This window comes from Cyprinodon tularosa, unplaced genomic scaffold (assembly GCF_016077235.1).
Source record: "Cyprinodon tularosa strain WSP-4 unplaced genomic scaffold, ASM1607723v1 ctg508, whole genome shotgun sequence".
NCBI lineage: Eukaryota > Metazoa > Chordata > Actinopteri > Cyprinodontiformes > Cyprinodontidae > Cyprinodon > Cyprinodon tularosa.
The window spans coordinates 484,982-508,975 of NW_024039239.1; the positions used below are offsets into that span (position 1 = coordinate 484,982).

At 38.3% G+C, this 23,994-nt stretch overlaps 1 protein-coding gene across 1 annotated transcript; it reads right to left on the bottom strand.

Annotated features, from left to right (window-relative positions):
* Positions 1 to 808: 808 nt before the first annotated feature.
* Positions 809 to 19,313, bottom strand: LOC119795286 (zinc finger protein 518A-like). Its single transcript, XM_038303193.1, has 2 exons — positions 18,901 to 19,313; positions 809 to 5,990 (listed from the first exon to the last, which is right to left on the bottom strand). The coding sequence occupies exon 2, from the start codon at positions 5,968 to 5,970 to the stop codon at positions 1,969 to 1,971; it is 4,002 nt and encodes a 1,333-aa protein (XP_038159121.1). The 5' UTR covers positions 5,971 to 5,990; positions 18,901 to 19,313; the 3' UTR covers positions 809 to 1,968.
* Between the last annotated feature and the right edge of the window lie 4,681 nt (positions 19,314 to 23,994).

Here is a 23,994-nt window from a genome sequence, read left to right on the forward strand (position 1 = left end):
ACAGAATCTTAAAGCATTCATCACAAAATTGGACAAAAAGGATTTTGTTTTTTTAGCACCTGGACTCATTTCTATGGAACAGTAAAAAAAAAAAAAAAAAGAATAAAGTAGTGTGGCTTGTTTGCATCCTGAAAAAGAGCAAAACATTGATTTCTAACGAAAACCCCACCCCGTCTACGACCACCCTGAAACTCTGACGCCATGGAGACGTTTAAATAAAGAACGAAAAAATATACCTTGAAAATGAATTTAGGGAAATAACGGCAATGTGCAGATATACAGTACATCTAAGCAATAAAAATCCAAATACAGAGTTTTAGCACACAAAAAGTTTTCTACTAAAATACCGGTTCTGACCATGAATACAGTAGGAACAGGTAAAAAATACAAAACAGTCTTTCCTGGTGTTGCTAAAGGGTCACAGAGTCTCTGACGTTAAAAAAATACCAACAGCAGGGGGTGCTTTACGTTTTATATACACTCTTCTGAACTCTGCTTAGAAACAACGTGCAAAACTTCAACGGTAGGACGCTGTGCTTCAAAAGAAACATTTCAAAACGGGCTGATCCAGCCAACCCCTTCTACATAAAATGAACTGTTAAACTTTATCTGCAGAACTTAAAGAATTAACTTCTGGTACCGTTCTCTTAGATTTGGGGGAAACAAGCAGCAGCAATCATGGTGCGTTCACAGCAAGCGCGTAAAAAGGCTTCAACTTGGAGACGCTTGTGCGCGAGAGAGCAAAGTGTGTACAGATGGCTCCATCAGAGACATCCGGCCATTTTCCCTTTCTGGTTTCTTGTAAAACGCAGATGCGATTGAGAGAATTTATTTGCTGTGGCGAGTCGGGAGGAAATCAAAGTTTTAAGCAAGAAAAAAAATATCAAAACTCAATCACGCAACGAGATCATCAGGATGATGACACCACTTTTAAATATTCCATCATTTTTCGGGCTCCGTGTACAATCTGTCATCAGAGCACGGAAAACCCAGCGGCAGCTGCCTCAAACCAGTCGGGCTTCGATATCCTTCCTAGAGGCTTTTCACAGAAGGTTTTGACATTTTTACCTAAATTAGGTATTTAACCGTTTTGCCACATTTCAGTTGTAACATGTTTTAGTAGAATACTAATGGTGGGAGCACTCTAAATGCCAACATCTGACCCTTTGACCGTGATTGATGCTTGGAAGTTCAAATTAGGTGAAGCACAAAATGCGCTGCCTAACTTCTCGACTAGAGTCCAAAGGTAGACTTGGTGTGTAAACCAGAAGCCTGGAGCGCGTTTGGTGTGAACACATCATAACTCTGCTCTTCACTATGTCTGTTGAACCATTTTGCAGGACTGGAACACTACAGACTGAGCCTTTTTAATCCACATATCCAACATTGCTGTACAAATGGAAGACATATTTACAACATGACCTGAACGTAAACACAACAGCTGCCTGACTAAGAATGAACTACATGGGTTTTATGAGGGTGAACTTTGTCAGGAACCAATTTTGATTTTTGAAAGAAAACATTGTGTCATCAGCAGAACCTGGAACTCTGTTTGCTATATTCATCTGAATAAAAGACATTTTCAGATAACTTTCTTAACTTTTCTACATTCTTTGAAAGGAAAATGTACAGCTTATCCAACTGTGGGGTAATCTGAAAAAGAATTGTTTTTTAACTTATGGGAAAATAGAAAAAAAAATGAAGTTACCTGAGTTGTTTGGTCTGAATTTGCCTACAACTATTAAAATTGTTCCCTTTCATTTAATGTCTTCTTCCCAGTTGCCAATTACAGCTTTTCACAGTTAAACTAATGTGGATGAAGTAAATCATGCTAACATCTGAACAACAACTGATAAAAAATCTACTTTAATTCACTTAATATGTATTTACAGGGACATAAAAATAACAGTCAGTGGAGAAATATGAATCTAAATGTGGAAGGGAAATGTCTATTGGTGTAAAAAAACTTTAAAAGAGTTTATTCCAGTCTCTTGTTGCCTCCATGAGGTGTCTTTGGCCGTGGCCAATCCAATCTTCTTGGTTGTTGAAAAGCCGACCACAAAACCAGCAATCGAACACAACTAAGCTCTGTCCACTAGACGATAATGTTTTTACCACCTCGTATTTTTTTCTGTTTTTCTTCCTAAGCTTTAATTTGAGGAGAAATCGTTCTCGGACAGCACTCAGCACAGGCCGAGGTCTTGAGACATCTCCATTTACAGATGTAGAGATATTGTTCACCAGACTGCTGAACTCAGAGAGTGCTTGAACCGTCTTTTGACTTAGAGCAACCTTTGTGACAGCACCTTTGTGTTTGTTGACCATCTTCATTATGTTGGTCACTTCGGGAATGTCAGCATCAGGGTGATTGAGCACCACCACAGGCTGGTATCTGCACGGGTACTTGATCTGTTGCGCAGCACTGAAGGGAATAAGTCTAAGTGTCCTCTCCACTTCTTTGCCAACTGGTGTCCATAAATCAGGGTCCTTTTCAGTCAGTACCTTATTTGAGAACCTTCTAGCTTTATGCAGGGTGGCTGGAAGCTCATCCAATAAAGCTTTTCTGTGCCTTTTTCTTTGGCCGACAACCCTCGGAGCAAGAAGTGGTCTATTTGCTTCACACGACTGTAGGTTTCCATTCACGTGCAAAGGAGCTGCAATAGGTTCCTTTTGATGTTCCCGTTCATTAATTTGTACACTGACCATTTTCTTTACTTCACAGGAAGCTGGAACGGTGTTGTTTGCAGACACTAAGAAGCACTGCCCTTGAGGTCTGGTGGCCAAAAGCAACGGTTTGTTGCTTGATGTAGGCGCTGTAGCTGTATTGAGGCGAGCAGTGGGAGAAACTATTTTGAATATGACTTTATTTCCAGAACATTCACTGGCCTGGCTCCAAACGGTTCTGTTCTTCAACTTTTCCTTATTGACAAAGAGACCCGATTTGGTTGGAGAGATGTATCGAAGCAAGTACGCCTGGCGAGAAGTTTGTGGTGTGCCCGGTTTCTCCGCAAGGGTCCCGGCTAGAACTGGTTTTGGGTTTACTGGGACCTGAGGACATGGCACTTTAGAACTAGTTGTATTGGGGTTCTGAACAAATGGGACAGACCTCTGCACAAAATAGCATGTTGGTTGTGCCTTCACCGCCATATTGGTTGGTGTACTATTCAATGTTCTCGAAAGGAGAACGGGTCCCTTAAAACCTGGACTGTTGATATAGTATTGATTTTGGGTGGCGTTGCCACCTGAGTGGACAGCAGATAAAACAGTTGCCCCCTTTTCTGTGGCTTGTGGTTTCCCTGCTGCGACACCAACAATATTAGCTTTAGGAGTAAGAGTTACACTGGCAGTGGAGTTATTTAACTCTCGGTTCGTGTAAGATAAACTAATCTGAGGATTTGAAGAACTAGTTAAAACTTTAAAACCTGTACTTGTCTGGACTGGCATTGCAATCTTATTCTCTGTTGCCCTAAGGAATACCGGTGGCTTTCCTCCTGGCAACTGAAGGATTTGCAGAGTTTTCTTTGCTTTTGTTAAATGGGCATTGCTTGAATTTGAAGATCCGGTACTGTTTTTATTAAGTTGCTTTGTAATGATTGCATTTGAATGTTCTTTAACAAAACTTTCCATGGAATGTAAACTAGTGTTTGAGTCAGGTTGTCTTGTGGATATGGGTACGCACTCTTCCTCGATTTTGACGATATTAAGGTCACGAAGGACTGAATCACTATTTTCCTCCGTTAGAAGATCATTGCTACCTACACACCCATCCACCTCAATGTCTCCATCGATACTCGCTGTAGCGGCATCTGGAGACTCAGATAACCTCAATCTAAACTGTGATGCCTCAGAAGCATTTCCTTGGTGCTCCAAATCCTCACCAATACAGGACAAGTTTTGAACATTATTTGGTGAGGACCTACAAATTTCCTTTGAGTAATTGTGGAAAGTAAACACCCCCTGGTTTGGTGTTTTTTGCTCACCTTTTTCTGTGCCCAAGGCATCCCTTCTACCGTCAACAAAAACATTTTGGGATAAGTGAGATGGAGATCCTGGTTTTCTTGCGGTTTGAAGACTATTTTTACTTCTGTTTTCAGTGCCTGAGCAATCATCATTCTCTGAGGTAACCTGACTAGAGGAGTGAGTATACAAAGTGTTGTTTACAGAATCTTTTTTGTATTTTTTGCATAAAACCCTAAAACCGTCAGTCAGCAATGATTCATCTTTGGCTCTGCTGAACTCTACAGTTTCTCTGAAGACAGTTTGTGGAAGCAGTGTCCTTTGCACCGTATTTAAAGTAGAGGGATGGGCAATAACTTCCTCACATACTGTTTTAGTTTTACTAATTTCAGTTTCATAGCTTCCTCCATCACATTTTAACTTTGCAGTGTCTGAATTGTGGGCCACCAGTAACTTTCCTTTCTCCATGGAAACTGGCTCGAAGCGGCTGTGGGTGGCCTGGATGGTCACTGGGTACATTTTGTTTTCTTGTTTTCTTGAGTGTGGAGTGGAATTTAGACTAGAGACAGAAGTTTCCTCTTCCTCGATCTTCACTTTTGCCATAATATCATCTTGATCGGCTTGATGGCATGATCCATTTCTTGGGGAGACAGATAAACATTGCGATGTTGAACCCTTGCCTTCAGACCGCTGCTCAGTCTCACTGGATTCCATCCTTTTTGCTATCGCAGGGTTGGATCCAAAAGGACCAACGCCATCAGCAAATGAAAACTTCTGAGAAGATCCATCCTGTTTTGCAGCTGGTATGACTTTGAGAACCAAATGCTTTTTGCCGTCAACCATCTTGAATCCCATCACTTTTGTCGTACAGTTGGGCGGCAGAGAGATTTTGTTTTTCACCATCAGCACAGTGAGCCCATTGGCGTTGGGAAAACTTCCAGTTTCAGAGTTATTTGTGTTTTCAGACTCCTGTAGCATGACTGGAGTTGAGTTGTCTGCATTATGAAAGCTCCAACCTTTGTGATCCTTCTGCCCTACACCCCCCTCGATAAGGTGGTGAATCTCCTCCAATGGTAGTTCTTGTTTGGTTACTCTCCCATTTTCATTTGATAAAGTTCCAGAAGGGGAGTTCAGTTTTGACATCCCATGCGTATCCTGTGACAAACCAATCTTTTTATACAATGTTAGATTCGTAGAGGAATTTCCTGGTGAACTACAGTCTTCAATAGCTTTTAGGGCATTCTTTCTCTTGGCCTCCTCTTTGTGAACAGCTGCTTTGTGCTTTTTCAGGTGCTCAATTTCCTCTGTACCAAATCCACAAATCTTGCAAGTGAAGGTAAATGTACCGGAGTGAGCTTTCATATGAGTTTGGTGATCTTCTTCATTTAAGCTGATATGTCTACATTTTGAACACTTCCAGTGACTCTCGTTATGATGGTGGATGTGCTGGACAAATGTTCCAGCATCCACGGTCGTAAACTCGCACCAGTCGCATTGAAACTCTCCGTCTTTACTATGGCAATTCATGTAGTGTCTGGTAAGCAACAGCAGGGAATACTGAACATTGTCATTGCAGAGCTCACAAGTAACCAAAGTGTTCCTGTGCTCAATTCGATGTCGCTGAAGTGCCGAAAACTCATTTGTGACAAAATCACACAAGTCACAAGGGTATGCAGGAAGGGATCCTTTATGAGCACCTTGGAAATGTTTGAGGAGATCATTAGGGCTAAATGTCAAGTTGTCTTTACACAACGAGCATCCAAAGCTAAGAATCTTTCCAGAGAAAACGGCCCGCTGCTGACTTTTACAATGTCCTCTGACTGTTTGCCCATCGTTTTTAGTGACAGAGCCATTTTCTCTTGAGACTGAATTGTCTGCATTATTGAAGAGCGGCCCGTTGTTTGCTTCTTTCAAATGTTTGTAGACTAAATCATTCACCTCTTCTTTTTCAACATCCCCAACTGATGGGCTGTGATTTTTGTGTGCATCCTGAGGTAGTGTAAATTGTTCCATAGCGGCTAATCTGAGGATACCTGTAAGAAGAAAAATAAAAAAGTTATGTCTTACAGTTAACAACATAAAATGGTTTATTTTCCATTATTTAAAATTACTAACCTTTAGTACTACAGTTGAGAATGAGCAACTAAAAACACCAAGTATGCCTTTAGAGTTTACCAAGATGAATTTGTAAAAAACAGAAAAAAATTTACATGAGAAAGCAAACCATATAAAAAAATAAAAATTTAATTACATAAAAACTAAAAGCAACTTGTGCTTGGGTGAGAAATAGGTAGAACAGATATTTTCACGTGTTGTTTGTGCAAAATCTGAAAGAAGCTTTTTGATTCAACTTCTTATGGTTCTTAAAGGGGAACACCTTTTTTTTTTTTTTACTATGGGTCCTTGATTTTACGTTATTACATCATGTTCTACTCACCCATATGAGTTTTGTGTCATTTGGAGCCGTTCTGAAGATATGGTACGCCAGCATTCATAACATGTAGGCGAATCACTGTCCCCAAGACATCCGCAGTTATGTTTTTTATATTTATATCTTTCAAAAACAAAGCAGAGTGTGTATGACGTCATCCGGATGCGCCGGCTACCGTTCATTCATCCTGTCCGCTGAACTGCTGCTAGTTTTCCTCACATGCCTGGAAGATGTCTAGTGTTACTACCACAGATGATCTCGCTCTCCAAATGGAATTGAACGATTAAGATTAGCTAGCTGAATGAATAGAAGGGGTAGAGCGTAGCCGCCTGTGGCCCGGGCTGCCTGTTACGACTCCAGTCCGACGTGCGGATGACGTCACACACACTCCGCTTTGTTTAAAAAAAATATATAAATATAAAAATATATAACGGCGGATGTCTTGGGGACAGTGATTCGCCTACATGTTATGAATGCTTGCGTACCATAAAGAATAAATTATGAACAGTTTAATTTGTGCCTTCAACTAGTTGCCCATAGGAAGACGTTACCTGGATATAACCTAACGGAATATCTTCAGAACGGCTCCAAATGACACAAAACTCATATGGGTGAGTAGAACATGATGTAATAACGTCAAATCAAGGGGCCAATGTAAAAAAAAAAAAAAAAAAACGGTGTTCCCCTTTAAGAGTTCTGAACTGAATGCTACTGCTCACTGAGTCTCACTGATCGATCCATGCTGTGTTACTGTCTGCTTCTTTTTTCCCCCGAAGAGTCATGCTATGTTCAGACCGCAAGCAGCAGAGGCAGCAGAAGCAGCTAGTTTACATGCAAAGTCAATGGTTGACGTGCATCAAGGCGCAGCAAAACGTCCTGCAGCGCATTTGAGCAGCTGAGGCAGCTGCTCCTGGGGATTCAAACTACTTTTTATCCACTGATCACAGCAAATATAGTTGCAATTGTTCCTGGCAAAGAAACGATAGGGTAGCTCCACCGCACAGCTAGAGCAGCAAAGATGCTTCAGCCATGCGTCAGAACTAAACTGGTACAAGCATAAAAAATGAAGCAGCACGCACGTTTTTGCAGCTCCTGCTGTTTGCAGTGTGAATGTAGGCTACCACAGTTGGACTGGCTAGCATCATTAGCTCCAAACAACCTCATCTCCGGCCACGTGGTAATAGCCATTTTGTGTTTATGACCTATTGTTCTAGCCGAAAGCTGCCTGGGAACCAGCTGATGATAGAGAAGTGGAGGACATTATGCTAAATGATTGGAACAGGATAGAAGAAGATGTGCTAGCAGTTAGCATAGCGGCTGGAAAGGGATTTATGAGTTAATCCATAGAGCCAAGTTCTAACATTCCTCAAAGAGAAACCAGAACCACTTGTTTAAAAGCTCTGCAAACAGAACAAAGTCCCTGAAATGATTGATGGATTAGACTAAAAACAGAGAGCTAGCTCACAGTTAGCATCCATTTCATTGAAAGGAAGGTAAATAGTCTGACAGTATGTAGGGCTGGGTATTGTTCAAAAATTTCCGGTGCCGGTACAAATACCAATACCTTCACTTCAATTCCGGTTCCTGAACGATACTTTTTTCGATACTTTTTTTTTTATAATATCAATCTGAAGAAAATTACAAAACATAAAAAAGTACAAATCTTGAGTTTTATTTTAAGCTCTGATTTTTCCATTTACATTTTTCCTCTTACATAAAAAAAAAAAAAAAATCAGTGTCTAATATTCACTGTTACATTGTGAGGACCTTTTTACTTAGCAGTTTTCCTTTAGAAAAATTAACATGTACCCAGCCCTAACAGTATGTCAGAAAGTCATATCCTGTCAATAAATGATAGATCTACACCTCTTTTTATTGGAAATGAGAAGAGTTTCACCTATTTTATTCATCTTTTTGAATTAATTAACCTGATAAAGTTCTGTGTTGCGATTAAGTGTGAGTGTTGCCATATGTGTCATACTTGGTTTAAAATACGATATTGCACCATTACTAGGGATGCACGATATAATCGGCCACCTATCGGTATCGGCCTGTATCGGCCTTAAAACTGAATATCGGACATCGGCCACCCCCCCGATATTTAACCCGATATTTGATCAGCTTCTGAGTTTCTAAAGTCTAAAAATAAAAATACTACTTCTTCTTCTTCTTCCTCATAAACTTCTTTTTTATAGAATTAAAAACTTCTAAAGATGAGGGAAAAAATATTGATACATTAAAAACACCATATCAATCTCTTTTACTAATGAAACATTGCTATATGTCATCGTTATGCTACAAAATCCCCCGAAAATTCACGAAATTTTGCCATATTTTTATATGTTGATATATTGACGCGGTATCGATCTCTTTTACTAACAAAGTCTCACAAGAATTTGCAAAATATCACGAGAGTTTGTAACAGAACGATGAAATTTCACGAGATCTTGAAAGTAAAATAGATCGATACCGCGCTTTTAAAAATCTATTTGATATCAGCATATGAAAATATATTTGAGTTTATTATTTTTCCAAGTGTCAGAAATGGATAACAAAACTGCTATTTTCAATGACTACTTATTTTTGTCCAGCTTTAACATCGGTATCAATATCGGTTATCGGCTACATGAGTTTAAAATATCGGCATATCGGATATCGGCCAAAATCCCAATATCGTGCATCCCTAACCATTACTATATATTGCACCATATGTTTCAAATGAAACGTATAGATAAAAAAGCAAGTGTTGTGAATCTTCATCAGAGGATATTGATCATTTAGTTATTTTGGTATCCATTCCACTGTGACAACCTTAACTACAGATATGGCGCTACGCCACACAGAAAAGGGTCTCTGTAGATCTACGTGCCAGAGCGGAGGAGCAAAAGTAGCCCATTTTCCCCTCGTTGTTTTAGGGAAAAATGTTTTTGTTTTTAAAAATCGATATTAGGAACTAAAAGATCAACAACCGGGCAGCTGAAAATCCCGACATATCGCACAATTAATTTTTTCCCATACCCCTAGTTGCGATACATTATAAATAAGTTTAATGTTTCCCATAAATTAACAAGAGCTGCCAGAGAAATAAGTAAATAAATAAAAGGGTGGAGAACCATCCCTCCATACATTACGATCAGGAAGTCCACAAACTGTAGTTAAAAGCCTTCAGCTGATCCAAAATGCTGCAGCCAGAGTTCTGATGAAAATGAAAAAGAGAGATCATATCTCTCCTATCCTGGCTTCTCTTCATTGGCTTCCTGTTAAATCCAGAATAGAATTTAAAATCCTCCTTCTCACATATAAAGCCTTAAATGGCCAAGCTCCATCTGATATCAGAGATCTGATTGTTCCTTATGTTCCTAACAGAGCACTTCGCTCTCAATCTGCAGGTTTACTAGTGGTTCCTAGAATTTCTAAAAGTAGAATGGGAGGCAGATCTTTTAGTTATCAGGCTCCTCTCCTGTGGAACCAACTACCAGTTTTAGTCCGTGAGACAGACACCCTGTCTACTTTTAAGGCTAGGCTTAAAACTTTCCTTTTTGATAAAGCTTATAGTTAGAGTGGCTCAGGTTATTCTGATCTATCTCTATAGTTATGCTGCTATAGGCTTAAGGCTAAAATATACTTTGATAATAGGCCGTCTGCGTAGGTGTCAAGGTGAACAAAAAGACAAAAAGAACTCAAGAAGATGGACCAGCTAGAAGAGCAAGGTGCGGGAGAACGCTATTGGGACCCTTTTTCCACCTGGATCCCTGCTCTTTTTAGCCATGATGTCCTTCTATTGTCGGACGAACTCGTCCACACGTCCTCACCGCCTTAGCCGTATCTAGACCCACAGCGTATAGCGCAGACCATGATTCAATATTAAGCATAAATCAAAAATGTCTGTCAAGCTGACTGCGACACACTGCTGCGGGGAGTATAACCAGCCATTTAGACTGCTGGAGGACATAGGGGCCCCTTTTTCATCATTCTGCTTCATTCTATCTCTATTCTCCCTCTCTGAAGAATCTGTTATTTCAATCTCTAACGTTCTGCTCTCTCTGCTTTTTCTCATAGTAGATTCATCTGGTCTGTAGCCTTTTGTATCTATGCTTCTTTTTCTATGTCTGCTTCTGTCTCCTTGAACCCCAGTCAGCCTCAGCAGATGGCCGCTCACACTGAGCCTGGTTCTGCTGGAGGTTTCTTCCTGTTCAAAGGGAGTTTTTCCTCTCCACTGTTGCTACAAGCATGCTTAGTGTGAGGGATTGCTGAAGAGTCAATGAGTCAATGCAATCAGTTGTATGATCTGGTTGAATTGTCTCTGTAAAGTGCCTTGAGATGACATGGGTTTTGAATTGGCGCTATAGAAATAAACTGAATTGAAAATTTGATTGAAGTAAAGATACTGAAATAAAAGCACTTAATTACAATAATCATGTAAACATACTTTTTTACTTTCCACCACTGCCTGCATGGGGATGTCCATTAATGGACCCAGTCTTGGAGGTTTTAGCTTCTGTAGAACTTTGAAGGCGTTTATTTCTGGAAAGCCCAGAAAAAAATAAATGTTCAGAGCGTGGGTGCAAAGTTTGTAAATAACTAGCCCAAAAATTTTTGTTTTATTGTTTAAAATGATTGAATGAGTGGTGGACTTTTTCAGGATTAAATTAAAAATATAACGAAAACTTAAATGTAAGAAAACATTTATTATTATTTATTCAGTTTTTTTTTTCAATCAGTATTTATATATAGTCAGTATTTATCAGTCAGTATTTATATATAGTCAGTATTTATATATATATATAGCTAAAATTTGATGTACCATTTTGTTTTTAATTCAGAAGGTTTTAAAAATATATATCACCCTCTGTTACGTAAAGGCAGAACCAACCGTTTAATCAACGGCTTATAAACATTTCAAACAGAAGATGAGTGTTTCTATCAGCATCCTTATAGGCCCATATATTACAACTCTCAATTTATGGCTGATATCCAACCAATTTCAGTAGATCGGGACATCTCTACTGGAATAAAAAATGACATCATTGACATTTTTATCATTTTAAATTATTTGTAAGGCTACATTTCGTAATTAAAGAAAACAACTTGGCTGTTTATTTAGATATTGTTTGTTTTATATTTTATCTTTTCAAATTTAACTTTACTTAATTTTTTTTCAAAATGTCTAAATTGTTCTATATTTTCCAATTTTCCTTATTATTTCAGATTTTACATTTTCAAATTTTATTAGGGCTAAAACAATTAATCCTGATTAACTGATTATTGTAATAATCGTCAACTAATTTAGTAATCGATTAATCATTAAATGGACAATAGAGACCATAAAATATGCCTTCAGCTGACAGAGCGACCCACTTAGAGCAGGAATTATATCAAAACTATAAAAAAAAATTATATATATAAACATTTAGTATTTAAGATTATAGGTAAGGTGGAGGATTTTCATGAATCTTTTTAAAGACCCGCCCAGGTGGATCATCTAAATCAGTGGTCCTCCTAACTGTCAATCATTCTGGTGATATGTTTAATTTTCACTTAACGGTGCCAAGTCTGACATAGTGGAAAAATTGTGTTGCCAACTTAGCGCTTTAGTCGTTATATTCAGTGACTTTTCAGACCCCTCTAGCACTTTGATTTCTAAAAAGCGCCTAGCGCCAAATCTAGCTACTTTTTTCTGCTACTGGAGACTTTGGAGACAACATCTAAAAGCAGCGAACTCTGCTCTCCAGAGCGAGTAGATTGGTAACCCCGCCTCCTGCTCTCCTCTATCTTGTCTGCTGTCATGATTCATGCAGCTATTATTTCATCTAAATGAAAAATGGAGAACAGAGAAGCAGATCATGGCTTGTCTACAGTGAAAAGAAGGACTGGGTTATTTACTTTAGCCTTTTTGGAAACACAGGAAGGAGCAATCAGCTAAGTGAGCTTAGTGTTTGGAAAAAATCTTTCATTCCTTTAGAGACAGCAGGAAAAGTCAGCTGAGAACAAAACATAGAGAGGAAAACAAGAAGAAAAGGGACAAGAAGAGAGGGACAAAACCTAGAACAGATAATGGACCTGTCTTTGCCTAGGGCCCCAAATTTCCTAAATCCGCCCCTGAATACAAGCAGACTTCAGAACATTACCAAAAGAAAAGCTTTTTTTGTTTTGTTTCGCAAAGGGGAAAAAAGTTTGTGTTTTTAGGATATATTATGGATGTAAAAAAAAAGATTGCTGATCTAGTATGAGGTGCCCCCAGGGACATAAATCAGAATTAACTTGCATATACACATATTAAATTACACTCTTCCATATAATATACTGAAAACCTCACACAAACACTAGTAAAAAGCTCTCACATAAACTAGTGAAAACATTTACCTCTTATATAATCTACTCAAAAGCTCTCATACAAAGTAGTGAGAACTGTTCATATAAACTGTTGAAAAGCTTTACCTTTCATACACACTACTAGAAAGCTTTCATATACACTATTAAAAAGCTCTCATATACACTACTAAAACGCTCTCATATACACTACTAGAACGCTCTCATATACACTATTAGAAAGCTCTCATATACACTATTAGAAAGCTCTCATATACACTACTAGAAAGCTCTCATATACACTATTAGAACGCTCTCATATACAATATTAGAACGCTCTCATATACACTATTAGAACGCTCTCATATACACTACTAGAAAGCTCTCATATACACTACTAGAAAGCTCTCATATACACTGCTAGAACGCTCTCATACACGCTACTAGAAAGCTCTCATACATGCTACTAAAAAGCTCTCATACACACTACTAGAAGGCTCTCATACACGCTACTAGAAAGCTCTCATACACACTACTGAAAAGCTATTAGCGGATTTCAGTTGAAACGGAAGGTGTTTCAGTGAAACAGGAAGGACCGTCATTACACCGGAAGTTGTTTTAAACGGAGGTCATTCTGGCTAGCTACGTACATTTTGTGCTATCTCCGGCCGAAATTGTATGAAATAAAATTATCGATTCATGCTCAGCTATCCGCTAAACAACTCCGCTAAACAACTCACAGAAGCATGGGCATTACTCGACTTTATTTTTTATGTTTTTGCTTCAACAGAGATCCTTTTCCGGTGTTGTGCGAAATTCTGTTCCCATGTGAAAATCTGTTCCACCTGTGTCGGGAGCGCGCCGCGCATTGCAGCCACATAAGCGGATCTGATCATTTCCCAGGCCTTTTGGATCATTTCTTGGTTAAATAAAAAGTCGTAAAATTATACAAGGTTGAGACATTTAGTTTAATCAGCCGCTGTTGTTTACAAAATTGTAAAATAAAAAAAATAAATGCGGTTTTCTTATGCTGTTTTGTGTTGTTATTTTAAACGCCAAGAGAATCAGTCTCTTTCCAAGTTTTTTTCACTTCAGCCTGACAGAAATAAAAGTCAAGTCACCAAATACCAAATTTGTATTTATAATTTTTTATTACTGATATAAGATGATGGGAAGTGCCTGATAGCAGTTCCATAATATAGAAACAAATTAATTTAGCTGCAAATCTTAAACTGTGTTTATTCCTCTCTTCATCAACAACAAACCATCTGGATTCGGTGATATTTGAGCAATGTTTGCCTAAATTAAAGGAGGGGGACCATATATTTTAGCTTTCCAGTAGTGTGTTTGAGAGCTTTCTAGTAGCGTGTATGAGAGCGTTCTAGTAGTGTATATGAGAGCCTTCTAGTAGTGTATATGAGAGCGTTCTAATAGTGTATATGAGAGCTTTCTAGTAGCGTGTAGGAGAGCGTTCTAGTAGTGTATATGAGAGCTTTCTAGTAGCATGTATGAGAGCGTTCTATTAGTGTATATGAGAGCTTTCTAGTAGTGTATATGAGAGCGTTCTAGTAGTGTATATGAGAGCTTTTTAATAGTGTATATGAAAGCTTTCTAGTAGTGTGTATGAAAGGTAAAGCTTTTCACCAGTTTATATGAACAGTTCTCACTACTTTGTATGAGAGCTTTTGAGTAGATTATATAAGAGGTAAATGTTTTCACTAGTTTATGTGAGAGCTTTTTTACTAGTGTTTGTGTGAGGTTTTCAGTATATTATATGGAAGAGTGTAATTTAATATGTGTATATGCAAGTTAATTCTGATTTATGTCCCTGGGGGCACCTCATAATCTAGGGAATATTAATGGACTACTATTTATTCTTTGTGATGTTTATGGATTACAAGAACAAATTAGGATTAGAGAATAATTCTTAATTCATTAAAGAGCTTAAAAAACAACATTCCCAACTGAATCTTAGGAGGTTATAGTTGTGATGATGATGATGAATAGGGTGATTGATTCCCTACAAAATATTGAGACCATGAGTTTAATTAAAATATTGCAAGATTCTGCAAGAACAATTCTCTGGTTGACATCTGGCGATATTTTAGCAACACGCTGAGAGAGTTTCCATGGATTAAGCCCAATGGTTCTTGTATGTCAGGAATTAATTTCTGGTTGGTGAGCTAAAAAATGTTAAAATCCACCTCAGACTAGTATCTCTGCAGCCCCAGCAACGGATCACTGTGCTGTTATACTGATGTTTCACTCAGACAAAAGTGTTGGAAATTCAATGCAAGCTTGTTAAACGATGAGCAAAATTTGATTTGCTGTTAAAGCGAATGGAGAAATTACCAGCCAGGGGAATAAATTGGATTTTTATAATATAGACAAAGAGTTTTTCTATTAGATATGTAGGGCTGCAACAACGAATCGATAAAAATCGACTTTTAAAAGCGTTGGCAACGAATTTAATCATCGATTAGTTGTGTCGCGCGATTAATGCGTCATCCGCCGCCGCCGTCATCCCGGGGAAGAAAAAAAAAATATGGCGGAGCGAGTCAGCGCCGCAGTTGCAGTGTTGCCAACTCAGCGACTTTTCAGACCCCTCCAGCGACTATTTTTTTAAAAAGCGACTAGCGACAAATCTGGCGACTTTTTACGGTGTCACTGGCGGCTTTTGGAGACTCTTACGTGAAAGCATGTATCGTTCCTACTCTTGTCCTCCAGCGGCAGCTGCTGCCGTGGGGCGCCTGCCCCATCCCAACGCCTTTCTCCCTCTCCCACAAGAATCCCTCTCAGCGCTGCAGTCCGAGCCGCAGGATTTTAGTGAGGAGTTTACCCTCAGCGTCCAGACTGCAAATGAAGCGCGAATGCTCCGGGATTAATACTTAAAATAGCCTGCGCTTAGTAAAGTGAAAAAAGTCGTAACATGCGACTTTTGTAAAAACAAATAAACATGGCACGGAAGCACCACTGTTATGACGCAGCACCTGAAAAGAAAACATGTTGGAGCCTTCAATGGCAGTGAAGAGAGCTGATCAGCAGGATGAACCATCATGTTTGTTTCATTTTAATGTGGGGAAACGTAAGTTAGTTTCTCAGGTAGCTCATCTGATGCTTTCCTTACCATGTTAGTAGGTTACAGACAGTGATAAGGTTGGCTACTTATTTTACTTTTAATTTCATTTGAATTAGCTTAAGCAGCGTTTATATTTACTTTATAAATAAATTAATTTGCAAATTATGAGGGCAAGGCTTTTAAAGTTTAAATCTTCTGGCAAAGATAAACTAAAGAAGATCCTGCAATTTATGGAAGTAAAGCAGAATAAAATCCAGCAAGATCAGTAATATGTCAATTAATTATCTGCCACATTCCCATGTAAATATCTGTCTTTGGAGGATGTGTTTTTTAGCACCCCTAGTTCTCTCATTTTTATTCCAAATACAATTTATAATTTGAACCACAGGGCTATTTTTATCTCTATGGTTCAGTATTTTCTCAAGTAGCAACTTTAACTGCTATACTTTCCTGTCTTAAAAGGCAGAACTCTTCTAGTCTAAAAAAACCTCATTTGTTGAAATGGGGGGGCCTATTGTTTGAACCCCTTAGGGGCTTTAAAAAACAAAAATGCCTGTCTCTTTTTGCGCTTTATGAAACAAAGTACCCTATATTTTGTGGATGTACAGCTACATTTCTCATGTAAGTTTGCGTAGTTTTAACACAAACATTTATTTTTCATATTGCACCAGTACAGTTAATGAGAAACCTGTACTGGTGTGCTTGTTTGTTCTGAATAAAATGTTTATTTTGGAATAAAGAGGTTAATATAAAAAAATATTTTGTGTCCGATTCATCGATTAATCTAAAAAATAATCGGCCGATTCATCGATTTTCAAAATAATCGTTAGTTGCAGCCCTATAGATATGGGAAGAAAACATGTACAGAACAAAAAGAGGTGGAAAGAAAAATGAATCGATTTGATTAAAAAAATCATTTGTGATTGGGATTTGAATATTGAGGAGTTGGATGCAAGAGTGAAGAAGAGAGCTTTGAGTAAACCACCAAGGAAAGATGACAGCAGAGCTGCAACTATCTATTATTTTGCAAATTATTTTAATCTGTTAATTATTTTTTTATTAATCGATTAATAAATCGGATAGCCAAAGGTTCCTTAAAGAAGATTTTTTTATGCAATGAAACCAGGTTAAAATTAAACTTTTCCATTTCAGCAATTCTAAATGGAGCAGATTCACAGATTAAAGTTTTTTTTTTTTTTTTATGAAAAATTGTTCCATATATATATATATATATATATATATATATATATATATATATATATATATATATTTTTTTTTTTTTTTTTTTTCCAATTTGGTATAAACATCCTGCTCTAAGAGGGTCACTCTGTCAGCTAAAGGTACATTTTAGAGTCTCTATACTCCCATTAACTAATCGATTAGTAATAAGTTGACGATTAATCTGATTAATTGTTTCAGCCCTACACGGATATCGGCCATTAGACATTAAAAGCACCAAAATCTGGTAAAAAATAAAATAAAATAATCGGCCGACCAACAAATATTTCCACCTTTAAAGATCAGTTCTCCTTGCTTTGAACTGGATGATTTAATCCTTCTGTATGCTTAGTATAATATGAAGTTTTTATCATTTAGAAAAGTCAAAGTATTATGTAATAAACCTACTACAATTTGTGGAGCTCAAACTAAATTAGGGCTGCAACTAACAATTTTTTGGCAATTTGATTGTTTTATTTTTTATTTTTTATAATCGATTAATAATTTGGATAGCAAAAGGTTCCTTAAAGAAGATTTTTTATGAAATTAAACAAGTGAAATTAAAACTTTTCCACTTGAGGAGTTCTGGATTACAGAAGAGGATTAGGACCACTGAAAAAAAAAAAAAAAAAATTAACCGATTTTTTTAAATATTATTGAAGTTTATTATGGGGGGGAAAAATTGGACTTCTCTCAGAATTCTGACTTTTTTCTCAGAACTCCCATCTTTGTCAGTGAAGCTGTGGGATCCAGCATCTCTTCCTTCATGGTTCCCATTTACAATAAGATCCAAAATCCTCAGATTAGAGCCAGAATTCTGACTTTTTTCAACATTAAACTGAAATAAATTTTAAAAATCTGTTAACTTTTTATTAGTTTTCAGTGGCCTTCAGTACTGATAGAGAAGATTGACAGATCAAAGTTTTTTTTTCTTAAAGGCAAAATATTTTTATATTTATATATATATATTCTTTTTACAATTTTAGTATAATTAGTGCAATTGCTGTCAGCTAAATGCATGTTTTAGAGCCTCTATTCTCCAGTTAACTATTATTCAAATACTAAATTTGTTGATTATTATTTTAATAATCAATAAATTAAATAAATAATTGTTTCAGCCTTAAACTAAATAAAACCTGAAGCTTGGATGTTTTGGTTTATGCAGATGAAAACACTATAAGAAATTAAAATGTCATGACAGCTGTACAAAACGAAATTTCTAATTTAAAACGAAATTTTACAATAAAGTTTGTCCAAGTCTAAAAGAAAAGATGCAGGATTTGATGAAGGCTGTGCATTTAAAAACTAAATAAACTAAAGCAATGACCATGTTTTCTGTTTGGATTTCTTTATATGGAAAAGGCAGATGAAATACTTTTAATATTTTCTGAGAAAACAACCAAACAGATAAATAATCAGACTAAAGTAATAGTTTTTTAAATGTTAACCAGCTAGAGGTTTTTTGGTTTGGTTTAGCTGGAAGTGCTTCCAAAAAGTTCAAATTCAGAGGAATTAAATCCTGAGGAGGAACAGACCAAAGCTCTGCAGCTCATCCTGAGATCCAGCCAGGAGGCTGCAGGTGTACCTCCTCACTGAAGCTCAGCAGGAAATTAAATAAAAAATAGTTTCTGCTGAATAGTTGAGTTAGTTGGCAGAAAGGGGAGCAGATCTGCAGCCTTGCAGCAGCTGAGTGCTCCTCGCCATGGAGTTACTTTTCCAAAGGTTGATCCTAAGTTTAGGTGAAGGTTGCATCTCCAGGCTGAAGGCAGCGAGCAGCTCTGCGGCCACATTTCACCGCTCTGCTCCCGGTTCTCCTGACCCAAGCTGCCGCTCTGCGACAACCTCAAAGTAACCACTTTAATCAACACCCTTATAAAAAAAAAAAAAAAAAAAAAAAAACACTCACCAAAACAAACATTTAAAAGTTCCAGAAAAGCCGCGTGCGCTCACTGTGAAGCGGAATGAAGCTCCGGCCGTTTCTCAACAACGTCCAGCGTTGTTAAAGAAGGTCAGGCAAAGCGGACACAACAAAACATCAGCCTTCCTTCTCTCTCCTCTGAGGAACCACAGCGACGGCGGCCATGACAGTCCATCCGGGTACTCCGTGCTCCTGACACTCATCTAGTCGCGGATGAATACGTAATGCAGGTCTAACGTTAAATTAGTGCCACGGAGGATATTTTTGTTACGCCATAAATATATAAAAACACATTTCGGTTGAACATAAACGTAATTAGTTGAAGCCGAATCGGTCAACCAGCTTTTACATCTTGTTACACAACACCTTCATCCCCTCTGTGCGTGTGTGTGTGAGTGTAACTGGGTGTATGAGTAAACAATGCTTAGTGAGGGCGGAAACGCGCTCCCCTCTGCTGGACTCGGTCAGCTTCAGTATATTATTATATTCATTCAATAAATCAACTGTAGTCTTTTATTCTGACAATTATTGGTGGTTAATTTATTGTTTTTTTTCCAGTCTTATTCGGTTTTACATGGGCGCGTGCGCTCACTCACCACAGGGACGGACAGTAATGGCGGACGCACCGCTCTGCCTGTTCATTGTAGGCGATGAGTAATCATGGAAAGTGTTCCCCAAGCACGTTGTTAGCTCAATGACATCAGAAGATTAGAACTATAAGGAGGCAAACATCAAGGTTCGTTAGTTTGTATTCTTAATTTCAAGTCTTTAAACAGATTATTTGATCAGTCATTGCTTCCTGTAATGTGTGTTACATAATAATAAACTTAAGATGTCACCTCAACAACAAACTGCTGTCTGGGATCAATGATATGGCATCTAACCTTCAACAGAAAACAATCTTATCTCTGGGAGTCTAAAGTGTGGAGATAAAGTCAATGTTCCATCAGTATTCCTCAAATTAGTTCAAAATTATAGACGGAGGGAAATCATATTTGAATGTCAAATCATATTTGAAATCATATTTGAATGTCAAATCATATTTGAATGTCTGGGTTAAACATGTATATAAATGTACTCTTCATCAGAGGATATTGTCCCAAAAGTTAGAAAATTTCTATTTAAAAAAAAAAAATCCTGTCTTAAAACCTGTGGGTTTTTTTTTCGTTATCTTATGCAGGCCAGTTAGTTATATGTCAGCCTGAACACCTAAATTCAGCCAATCATATATCAACGGTCATCTGTCAATCACATCTTTTTTGGTCATAGAATCTTGAGTCATGTGTTGCAGCTAATATACGCAACGGTTGAAATAAGAAATAAGAATTTCCCATTGAGTTCCATCCCAGTGTTCACTTCAGTGATCACAGCTGCTAACTGGTTAGCAAGATGCTTCCGACAAACCGGCCACAACCAAACGTGCTTGCGAACCTTCCACCACAACAATCCCGCCTCCTTGATAATCGACCAATCACATTCACTTTATTCGGTTGGAACAGCCGCTTCCCTACGACTTTAAACTGACAACCAGCACTTTAGACAAATATTCCAAATGATCAAATGAGTGAGTGAAGATTCTTACCAGTTAATACATGTTAATTATGTCCTTGCTATAATCTTTCCTGGTTAGACTGTTTATTTCAAGATTTAGTCTTTGTCAGGTTACCCTAAACTGTAATTTAATGATTTAGTTTTGAAAGGAAGAGGTAATTTTTCCATCCGGTTTGAGCCAAGAGAATCATCGTCATAATTAAGGCATGATAGAATTTCACTAAGATAGCCAACGCAGAATGTACACAGGAAAAAAATACAGTCAGAGAAAATGTGCTTCTTTAGAAAACACCACGAGAGTAAATATAACTCCATCCGAAGAAAGACTGGAAATGTAATGTTAGGTAGAGGCCTCCTGCTAACTCCTGCTGTTCTCACCACACTCTAAATAATCATTTAGGGAAGCTCTTACAGGCATCTAATTAAATCCACAATTGCAAGTTAAAAAAGGGTAATTTATTGTTGAGGCTCTGCTTAGAACCTCAACAATTTCAGACAGTTAACATTGTCTGCTCAATAGATGGACAAATAACAGAAATTCTACTAAAGTAACGAATAAGTGATGAATAGGGATATGACCATTAATGTACTACTACAAGCTAACAACAATCCACTGGACTTTGTTCCCAAGTTTGAAGACGTTTCTCTTCCCATCCAGGAAGATTTTTCAATTCAAAATGTCAGAAATAGCGTTGAGTTCCAGGTTTTATCCAGTAGACCAACAAAGCCTTGTTTTTGTTTAGAAAACATGCAAATTGAAGCGTTAGAACGGGTCCGTCCCTTTGGAATGGGGGGTCGTTTGGCTTCTTTTGTTAGCCTGCAATGCTCCATACCTGTCTATGTCTCTGAAAGAAGGGTTGTTAAAGGGACTCGGATTTTAGGTTTCAAAAACATACAATGTAGCAATTGAGTTGATCCCTTCCCGCTGTCATCGCAGCCCCAACCCCTTTACAGGGGATCAGAGGAGATTCAAAATGAGTCTGACACACTAGTTAAAATATTTATTAAAGATCAGCCAATGACATATCACAGTGTAAACATTGCTTTATGATCAGCATATTAAAATAAAAACTAAAGTAATTACTAGTAGACAAACTAGTAAACAATCTGCTGTTATTAGAACCAAATTAAAGGTACTGTGTAGTGTTCTACACATCGAGACATGGCTATGAGTTTGCAATCAATGGACATCTCTAGGGAAAACAAAACCCTACAAAAGACCTCAATTAAACAGTTGATTCAAGTAACAAACAAAACTGTTTACAAAAGAAGGAGAAAAAATAAAGAAGCTATTTAAGAGATAAATACACTATATTGCCAAAAGTATTTGCTCACCTGCCTTGACTCACATATGAGCTTAAGTGACATCCCGTTCCTAATCCATAGGGTTCAATATGACGTCGGTCCACCCTTTGCAGCTAGAACAGCTTCAACTCTTCTGGGAAGGCTGTCCACAAGGTTTAGGAGTGTGTTTATGGGAATTTTTGACCATTCTTCCAGAAGCGCATTTGTGAGGTCGCACACTGATGTTGGACGAGAAGGCCTGGCTCTCAGTCTCCGCTCTAATTCATCCCAAAGGTGTTCTATCGGGTTGAGGTCAGGACTCTGTGCAGGCCAGTCAAGTTCATCCACACCAGACTCTGTCATCCATGTCTTTATGGACCTTGCTTTGTGCACTGGTGCACAGTCATGTTGGAAGAGGAAGGGGCCAGCTCCAAACTGTTCCCACAAAGTTGGGAGCATGGAATTGTCCAAAATCTCTTGGTATGCTGAAGCATTCAGAGTTCCTTTCACTGGAACTAAGGGGCCAAGCCCAGCTCCTGAAAAACAACCCCACACCATAATCCCCCCTCCACCAAACTTTACACTTGGCACAATGCAGTCAGACAAGTACCGTTCTCCTGGCAACCGCCAAACCCAGACCCGTCCATCAGATTGCCAGATGGAGAAGCGCGATTCGTCACTCCAGAGAACGCGTCTCCACTGCTCTAGAGTCCAGTGGCGGCGTGCTTTACACCACCGCATCCGACGCTTTGCATTGCACTTGGTGATGTATGGCTTGGATGCAGCTGCTCGACCATGGAAACCCATTCCATGAAGCTCTCTGCGCACTGTTCTTGAGCTAATCTGAAGGCCACATGAAGTTTGGAGGTCTGTAGTGATTGACTCTGCAGAAAGTTGGCGACCTCTTCGCACTATGCGCGTCAGCATCCGCTGACCCCGCTCCGTCAGTTTACGTGGCCTACCACTTCGTGGCTGAGTTGCTGTCGTTCCCAAACACTTCCATTTTCTTATAATACAGCTGACAGTTGACTGTGGAATATTTAGGAGCGAGGAAATTTCACGACTGGATTTGTTGCACAGGTGGCATCCTATCACAGTTCCACGCTGGAATTCACTGAGCTCCTGAGAGCGACCCATTCTTTCACAAATGTTTGTAAAAACAGTCTGCATGCCTAGGTGCTTGAATTTATACACCTGTGGCCATGGAAGTGATTGGAACACCTGATTCCAATAATTTGGATGGGTGAGCAAATACTTTTGGCAATATAGTGTATATATATGTCTCACCATTTAATTTAATTTCTACCTACATATTTATTCATTGTATTTTTGGAGGCAATTAATTGAAGGCTTATTTATTTATTTATTGAGCATTTATTTATTTATGTATTTATTTTATATACGGTAGAGCTGTTCCTCCATAAAAAATCTTATCTGTGCCAGCCTAAAAACAGATTTATGTAAACATCCTGTCAGGTAAACTAGGCCATGAAAACACAATATGGAAGTTTCACTACTGCTCTCTAATTAGAGTATATTAGTGGCACATAGATATGGGAGAATTATCCTGCCATAATGCAAGAGCACATCATTTCAATTTGAGAAAAGAATTTCATCTTCTTGCTCTCAAAACTTATAATGCTCACACTCAAAACATGGGCTCTCTCTCAAATATTTTCTCTTCTCTCTTTGTTTCTTCTCTCAGATTTAATCCTTCTTGCACAGATATTTTCTCCTCTCGCTTGCCTCCTTCTCTTCGCGCACAAACCGCGCTCTGTTACGCTCGCAAACCCGTAGGCTCTGCTTGCGGATTTGTTTTGCTCTCTCGGACTGCAGTTGGATCGTTGCCTAGCAACCTTTCCAGCCAATAGAACGACAGCCTCGGAAAGGGTGCGCTTGTTTAACCCTACTGAGTGTGCCTGTGCTACTACGCCACTTACAAGAGCGTCAGCTGAAACTGCTATTTACAGTAGCTTGTGGCTGATTGTTGTTTCAAAATAGAAAACCTGGTTTCATTTCTTAGTTTTGCCCTGGATTTTGTAGCGTTTGTGGACGCTACGTCGCTACTTGATCAAAACAATAACGTCGCTACAGGAAAGTTACTTGATAAATAAAGCAGCGACGCTACGGTCAAGCTACTGGAAGATGTAGTTAAACTAATAGCTTCGCTACATGTAGCGGCGCTACTGCCCATCACTGTGGATAATTATAACAGCTGAGAGGGATTAAACACAGAGGGTTTTGTTA